The 9,269-nt window shown below is 35.4% G+C and overlaps 1 protein-coding gene across 1 annotated transcript; it reads right to left on the bottom strand.

Moving 5' to 3' along the window:
- Positions 1–1,989: 1,989 nt before the first annotated feature.
- Positions 1,990–2,874, bottom strand: LOC136249292 (TGF-beta-activated kinase 1 and MAP3K7-binding protein 1-like). Its single transcript, XM_066041252.1, has 2 exons — positions 2,615–2,874; positions 1,990–2,437 (listed from the first exon to the last, which is right to left on the bottom strand). Exons 1-2 carry the CDS (start codon positions 2,857–2,859, stop codon positions 2,383–2,385), a joined length of 300 nt encoding a protein of 99 aa, XP_065897324.1. The 5' UTR covers positions 2,860–2,874; the 3' UTR covers positions 1,990–2,382.
- Positions 2,875–9,269: the final 6,395 nt, after the last annotated feature.

Below are 9,269 nucleotides of genomic sequence, written 5' to 3' on the forward strand. Positions count from 1 at the left end.
CTCTAACATACATGAATGTATGGGATTCTCCCATTGACCAATTCAAGCAAAATCTCATGTACAATGTGGTAATGTCTCATCGGTAATCGCACTGAACCATTTCATTGTTGCAGGATTGAGCGGGGTTTGGTTCTTTACGCACAATTAGAATGGTACGTAGATGTACTAGATGATATGGATCGCAAGTGGTGACTTAGAGATGTAGTTTTTACCAAGACTGTCTGGTTACTATAATGGTGCTAATTAGCTAATAGTCTAGTAGTGCATGTGATCCTGCCAACATAATAAAGCAAGGGTGAGGGTGGCACCATTTCGAGGGGGAATATTTTCAAGGTTGAGCAATGTTGTAGTTATTAAAAATTTAAATTTTAAACAATGCCATGAAAATGTAATACATTTATTTTATTATTTTATGAAGGTCTAAAGTTAAAATTCAAGGATAAAATTTTCACTGTTCACAGTCATCACAATAATAGCAATAGATTGAATATCTTTATGCCACAAACCACTTTGGATTGTGACACCCAAATATTTATTTGTATAATATATGTTTAGGCATGGTTGCATGTGTAGCTATTCTGCATGTACGAGGTTACCTCAGGGTGTAAAACACACATAGCGATATATACATTCAATTTTGTCATGATGTTTGCTGACAGACTGTATAGAATGAGAGCCCCCTAGCCGTAGCAGCGGTATAAGGTGAAGTGTCCATGCACTGTCCAAGTGATGATATCTCCTGTGAAGTCGTGTATGCTCTAATCGAATCATTTAAAATGTCTATGAGCTATGTAGCTATATATGGTTACTTATAATTGTTTAACTGGAAGAAAATTACAAGGAATTTACAAGGGGGAACATAATGTACAATTTACAAATGATTAGTTAATTAGCTACAAATGTTGACTATAGAAATAATTTCTTATCAGTCATTTCAGTTGATCATGAATTCCCATCAATGACAGTTCTTGGGAAGTAGTTGTTTTGATATGTTGTGGTGTTTGTGCTTGGGCACTGCACTCCAACTGAAAGCTAATTATTTCTCTTGCTTCATGAAATTTAGTTTCAGATGCAGGTGCGGTAGATTCAGCAACAATGAAGTGGTTGTTCAATTGGAATAGTTTTATAGATTACCAATTTGAGTATTGATGACAGATACACATTATCTGTCATGCAATGTTTGCTAGTAAAAAACTAATCATGATACCGAAAAGTTAGATTTAGCATAATTTGTTGCAGCCCAATATGTATGGCTGCCAATGCAGGCGTTTATTTCAGAAATTCAGTTTCACGCTCTCAGAACAGATGTGAGCAGTCGACCAGAAATATAATTATCAATTGTAGAGGCTGATCTGAGCAATGCATGAATAATTGATTGAATTATTATCACAGAAGTAATGAAGTTTGACCAGTATACCTTGTTCACAAAATCATATAATAATCATTATTATTATTAGCTACTTCATGACTTTATTAGGTATTATCTGATACTTACAAAAATGAGTGAAATCCCCATGCAGCTGTACAAAAAAGATGTGTCCACAAGGTGACTAAAAGAGCAAGAATGAATGGTAATCCATCTATATGTTTTACTATCAGTCTTGCATTGGTCATGCTGTCTTGCTGCATTCCTAATTAATTCATTTAAACTCTAATTAGCTAGTAATATTGGCCACTTCTTTCCCTGTACACTGACACCTGTCAGGTACTGCAATATGATTCTTAGCCGCATAATGGTCATTCTTTGGTGGTCACATCTCAACTTTTTGTTAGCTACACACGTTCTCAAACGTAGTCATAAAGAAAACGACTCTTTAATGATATCAGTGTGATTCAGTGAGAAGTACAGACTTAAAATCTATGGGGGCATGCACACGACTTCTTTCCCTATAATATAAGTTGCATTTGGTAACCTTGTGAACTAGATATATAGTACACCATGACATCTTCTGCTAACTGCAGTTTATAATCAAAACAGCAGTAACTAATTACATAGTATTCATAAGCCTATAACATGCACACAATTGATAAGCAGTTACAATTACAAAATCAGCTACACAATTGCTGTAAATGCAGAGGCTGGTTAATAGGGACCTCAAATTGAAATTGAAAAATCACCAAGGTGATATCATTTCTCTTCCTATTGGTTACTAGCTACAACATCAGGACGATGATCTGTGTGAACTGATGTCTGGTACAAGTCATATTGTGTCTGACAGATATTGTCTAGAATGTATTTAACCATATTTTCCCCAAAACCATGTTCATTGATGTCATGTCATCTATCAGATCATTTCCATCTCCACCATCTTGTCCAGCTTTCCAGTGTCTTGTATACTCCATCAGTCATCAGGATGAGGCATTTGAAGGATGGATCAATTTCTACTGAGCAGAGGTCACATGTGGTATAGCAATTCCTGGTTCATCAGTGGCATAACTACAAAGAGAATACACGTCTACCTACACTGAACATGCACATGCATGAGTTGAATTATTCAGGTGTGTTGTATATAACATCTTACATTCTACTACCTAGGTAGCAGACCAGGCTTTAAACTTAAATTGTGGTAGCCTCATACTTTCTGTATAGAATATGGGACTTACTACATCTCACCAGATCACATCCACATCTTTGTATCCTCCCTTTATAGAGTAGTCCCCAATACTCTTAGTGTTCTCCTGGGTACCCAGTCTACCCATCCTTATCAGTTGCTCAGAGTCTAATTCCAGGTCTGAGAGTCGTTTTAGTTCTTCTTCTTCATTTTCAACACCATGATCTCCACTAAGTTGTTTAACATGTAAAGCAGGTTGATCATGTTCTTGGTAAACTACGTAGTACAGCTCTGGAGTCTCCAACATTAGCCACACACAATCTGTTCTTTGTTAAAACTGCAGTACATCCTCCTGAAATAAGTGTTTCTAACTTTTACAAGTGAGCTACCTCGGTATATATAGGAAATTTAATGTATGCTTCATCCCCTATAAAGGCAAACAAAATCAATATGGCATTTAGCATAGTCAATTCATTTTCCTTACAGTTAGTGCTAAAACAAGAGAGATTATTGCATTACATCTACACATGTAGCAATATTAATGGCATGGCTAAACTTTTAATTTGTGTGTCAAGTGTGTTCCAGTGCTTATAGTTAAGATGATCCCATCTAGATATACGATTGCTGTATAGCCTAAATATTTTAAGGGGGAGAATTTTCACTGATTTCGCGGTTTTGGGTGTTATCAGTGAAAATTTTACCCTCGAAATATTTAGGCCTCCATATAGCCTAATACATTTTGGGAGTGTTTGCAAATCCGCAAAAAATTAATTTTTAACAACATTGCTCAACCTCGAAAAATTTGCCCCTCAAAATATTTAGGCTATACTGTATATAAAGTGAGTTTCCTTACATTTGTTTGTTACCTTTTTGTAATAATTCATCAATAGTGGACTTCTATATATCAGATCAAAGGAAAGAATAGTGCCAGACCTATAAGCTGTATGACCAAGCAAACGTTAAAAATATGACCTAAGACTACTACGCTTTTGCTAGGGACATACAGATTTGGACATACAGATTTATCACTAACTAATTCATCATAATTGTGCACGTAATAACTGACCACTAATTGAACTCTTGGTGGTTTATCTATTGGTTCATGTGGATTTGGAACTGCTCCGTCTTGTGATGATGGCAGCATGCCTCCTTCCAATACTACTACACTATCAGCTTGGGTATCTGCAGATGGAGAAATGTAAAACTAGAAAGCAAATTTAACTGTGAATTATTTATACACTGAAATTTGGAACATGGGTAAGTTATATTTCAGGGTGCCCTTTTAATGTAGTTTTGCTGTACACGTACCTATTGACAATTGTCATTAAAGGCTATTCCATTACTAATGTTTTTAAAACCAGTACCACAGAGATGTGAGGGTATTTTTTTTGCTTACTTTAAAAGCAAATTGGCTGAAATTGAGCTTGAGGACAATTTTGATAGTTGCGTGTACTATTTTGAAGGCAAGCTTAATCGAAAAGAAATCATTGCAGTGAAAATTTAGTCTCAGAAAATGAATACCCATCACTATGTAGAGATGTTAATAGTTGTATAGCTATGGGAAATAAAAATAGACTATCTGAAACTGAATTTGAGAGCATCTATCACTGAGGTTGTGTGTACAATTTCTTAAAATCTGGATATTTTTTATAAGTATTACTTTAAACTGCATGTCTGAAATTGAACTTTTGACATTAATTCTGTGTCTCATTGAAAACAAGCTGGTAGTTGTCATTCACAACCTTAGGGAGAGGAGGTGAGCCCTAGAACAATCATTGGGTCTGGGTCCCCATATTTATGTAGACTAGCTTCCCTGATGAGAGTCAATCCTTTCCTTTGTTATTGGCCAGACGACACCTCAGATGCAAGTTCCCTGTGCAGTTCCTTTAAACTATTATGCTAGCTACCAGGTCACTCACTACCACTGAAATAATGTTCTAGTAAAATATGTGCCTTCTACTATACTCATGCATGCCTCTGAAATGATCATTTATATATTTTTATAAATTACAGATAACTTCAGTCTTTCCTTACCATACAGGTGTAGTCATACCAATGGTGCATGGCGAACTTGCATGTATTCAGGTTTCCACCATGCAGCCAGAAAAAATTTATGTCATATATATCATAATAAGTTAACTATTTGGTGATTATCTGTTTCTCATCATGATCAGTAACCCCCTGTTTTACAATTACAATTATTCATCACTTTGACCTTTGTGCGCTATTTACCTCTATGCGCCTCTAAAATATGCCTTACCACAGACCCACATACTGGTACCTTATACTGTATATCCTAAGATCCTAGACCTCTATTAGCTCTATACATATGGATGGGATTGTTTGCAAATCTGCAAAATCTTAATACATTGCTCAACCTCGAAAATATTGCCCCTCGCTGAAATATTTAAGCTGTATACAAATATTATATGGCATCGAGAAATTGAAATTTCAGGTTAGAATGGAATCTCTCATAAAACAGGATGCATTTTAAACCTTTATTCATTAGTTAAATAATAGTTCACAAAATAGCAACACCTATTGATCTGCATGAGCAATAATTTACAAAAAATAAACGAATAAGTATAAGGGAATTTTAAGTTTGAGATTTCAAGTAGGGATCATAAACAAAGTAGGGACAGTAGGGAGGTTGCCTACACCTGAAGCTACTAGTGGACATTTAATCAATACAGTCAAGTCTCCCTATAATTTTTCCTTATTGCTACTTGTTATGTATAGCTGTCTTGGTGAAGTCACTTTAATGTGTGCTTTTATGTAGGAATCATGCACTAGTCTGGCCATTTGAATCAAGCCACATCAATACAGAAATGATGAATTCATTATTGGGGTATAGCTATGTAGCATTTCCTTAAACTGGCAGGCTAGCTGTTTAGTGCAGAATCTACCAGTATCGGGTGTTAATTATATTTCTGATTTGTGTGAGCCACACTGGCCTGTGGATTTGTGTTAGTTGTGTACATTTTACCGTCTGTTTGAAACAATTATTGAAGCTGTGAAAAAGGCAACACCCATAAAAAAATTGTGAAATCAAAGGTGGCAACCAATATGCAATGACATTATAAATAATGCTAATGTATTGCTGTCATGCAGGCATGAATGTCATTTCTGAACTCTTTTTAAATCAACAGCTACACCTTAGCTTTTCACAGACTGGCATGGTATATATATTAATAAGGCCTGAAGTTTGGCAAATTTAATGAAGTTTGCCAACCTTTATTTGCCAATATAATGCACATTGTTTAGTATTGGCAACACAATAAATTCATCAAATTTTAATCCTCCAAATCACTTGTAACTGACAGGCTAATACTATAGTGTAAGCTAGGAAGCTTCTATAAGTTGCAGTATAGATGCAATTGCATCTTATACGTATGCATGGGCAATGAAAAGATGGAAAAAGAAGGGAGAATGGCTAATCTTTACTTAGAATTACTAAGAGGGGTTCAAAAATTGAAATACTCTAATAGAACATCCATCATAACGTTTTTTTCAAGAAGTTGCCAGTGTGTTTTCTTGACCTGTGCACTGCTATCTTACCATTGCTCCAAACATCCTGCCATATACTAATCACTTTCTGAGAACAACTTCTGTCAAATAGTTTAATATTATAGTGGATATTTTCAGTTGTTGCTTATACATTGATGCTTGGGTTGACATGTTTAAGTAAGACAGCTAATTTCTTAGCATATATACAGTTAACAAGGCTGTATAGTAGTAGCTATCTGAGAACAGTTTGTTTTTGCATTATCAGTACCAAAGTTTCATGCCGCATTTATCTGAATCTAGCATCAATTGAAGCTAATAAATTTAATGTCATACAGGGTTTGCATTCCCAAACCCCTTGAAACTCAACTTTATTAACTCAAATGATACCACAGTATTGGCCAAAAACTAGTTGTACAATTATGTGACTTTATACTCTGGTTGAAAAAATTAAAATGGTGACGGATGGGGCCATATAGTTGTAAAAAGTCAGACCAAAATAGTAACAGAATAAAAAGTCAGACTGAAATAGTAACAGACCAATCTGTGGCTATATGTATACTACAAAGTTGAAGTTATTTTTGTGTGCATTTTAAATCTCTACAGTGACCTTAAGATCCAATCCTGCATGTGTATGTCTTTGACAATCCGCTATTATGTATTGCCTTATCATTTTAAAGTGTAGTTCTGTTTTTCTAAAATTACTTACAGCTGAACTCATCCATCTTGTACCCCCACAATCTTTCAGTACAATAGAGTATTTGGTTAAAAATAGCTTCCAGATTCAATCTTGTGATAGATAGCTATATTCCAAAAATTTCCAGAGGGAGCATCACCCCTGACCCCTAGCTGGAAAATTCTACGTATGCGTACTCTACACACTGCATGGTGAGTGTATACTTGTACTCTCAAACCCTCTTTTCATTGTTACTGTTTGGATATTATAGTCTGGGCCTATACCTTAAACCAAGCAATACACTAAATTTAGCAATCTTGTATATTGATGGATTTACCATATAAATTTATTAATTTGTGAATTGACGTGATCAATTAGCAAAAACCAAACTCTAAAATTGCTAAATTTAATGTACCACTAAATTAAGGTATTTCAAACACAAAATTAATGGCAAGTATTGATCATGTGTAGCTGCATCCTTCTCCTTCATGTTCTTTATGTAAAGAATACCACACAAAAACAGCCAAGCTGTGAAAAAATGGTGCGGCCTTAAAAAGCCTGGGTGAAAAAAGTTGTGAAATCAAAGGTGGCGGCCAAGAAATGGCTGCAATGATAATAAATTTTAACAATACACACAGCCATTATTAAAATTTTTTGCATTAACATCATTGCAGCCATTTCTTGGCCGCCACCTTTGATTTCACAACTTTTTTCATCCAGGCTTTTTAAGGCCGCACCATTTTTTCATAGCTTGGCTGTTTTTGTGTGGATTTCACTTCTTTTTGTACTTTATAAGGCCCCAAAACCAGCCTATGGCTGACTTTGAGGTTTGTTTTTACTCACATTTCTTCTGTTCTATATGTAGATACAATGATGATTATTGAAGACAGACTTATAAATGTATTTCATTACATGATTTAATTCAATATTTGATAATATCATTGTAATACTCTAATAGAGTGCACATTTTTTGAGGACTTCTAATAGAACATACATAGAATGTTCTAGAGCAATCTAGTACTTCTATTGGTAGATCTATGAAAAGTACAAATGTTTGATTATAAGCAAATTTCAACTAGAAATTTCATTTATAAAGCAGAAATTAAGTGAAGTGATCAGCCAAGGTAGTAGTGGTTCAGTGGTTAAGGATGCAGGTGTTAGGTATGGAGGTCCCTGGTTCGAACTCTGGTAAGTTTTTTTCGACATTTTTTGCCCTGTGGTGACTTCTCTATTAGAGTATCTCGATCCCGTGATTTTACACTTGCTTAGTTTTTGCTTTATAAACTTTGTCGCTGTAACTCTACTGCTATTCAAACTATCAAAAGGCACTGCTATGATGATCAGCCTATCTACACACTAATTTTCAAGTTATTTCTATACTTGGTTTACCCTGTAGCCGTGACAGAAGTTTGATCTTTTTTTACGTGAATGAACGCTTTGAATATTACTCAGATTCACAACAAACTTGGTACGTGAATACACCATTACACACTCTTCATTTGTGCCAAAGATCGAGGCAATCGAGTTACATGTTTGCATTTTATAGCAATTTTTGCAGAGTGTGCGAAAAGAAACCGAAGCCCCCCCCGTAGGGCATAAGAAGAAAAAAACGAAGAGATTAAAAAACGAAATTTTTAACGTCCATATCTCGCTAATGGCTGTTGCGAATTTAATCAAATTTGCTGTGTGGCGTACCCTACTTGGGGGACAGCTATAATGCAAAAAATGGTGTGCTTTGGAGAAAGGGCCATGGAACTATACACGCATGAATAAGCTGTTTTCTTTCTTCCTGTAAATATACTCACGGTGTGGTCGCCGGCTTTCTTGGCCGCACGACACACTACCGTGTGTCTTGATATTTTTTGGTTACTGGCTGTGCCCTTATATGACAGCTAGTAGCTATTACAACTAGAGATGGACCGATACCACTTTTTACCGATATTTCCGATACGAGTATTTGTACTGAAATTATTTGCCGATACCGATACCGATACCGATACTATACATTGAAGCCTAGACAAGTTTATTATTGAAATTTCATTGTTGTGATACATAGCTAGCTATTAAAATATCATAGTAATTGATTGATCTCAGTTCAATCAAGTTTTAAAATATTTATTGTATAGCAGCTAAACATGATAAACATCATTGTGGATTACTAATTTCTTGATTTGAGGTAGTTTTCTTGTAAGCTTATTGATAAGGCAATTAATTGCGTGGGCGGCCGATAATTGTACAATGTTTGTTACAGCTTTTCAACCAAACTTTTTCATGAAAAAGCAAGCCAAGTAGTCATAAACTTAATTCTTGGGGAACAACTGCACTACCATTCAGCGGCGGAGGAAGTAGTTGATATGAGGGGGGGCTGGGCTGAGGTAAGGTGAGACCAAAAAAAAAAAAAAAAAAAAAAAAAAGGTCACAACCAACTGACAAGAGCTTTCCACCGCACCAGCTACCATTTCTAGCTGATAAACTACATAAAAATCCTTACATAGCTCGCTACACACCGAATACTTTATTAGAGTGACTGCTCTATT

This window comes from Dysidea avara, chromosome 3, assembly GCF_963678975.1.
Source record: "Dysidea avara chromosome 3, odDysAvar1.4, whole genome shotgun sequence".
NCBI lineage: Eukaryota > Metazoa > Porifera > Demospongiae > Dictyoceratida > Dysideidae > Dysidea > Dysidea avara.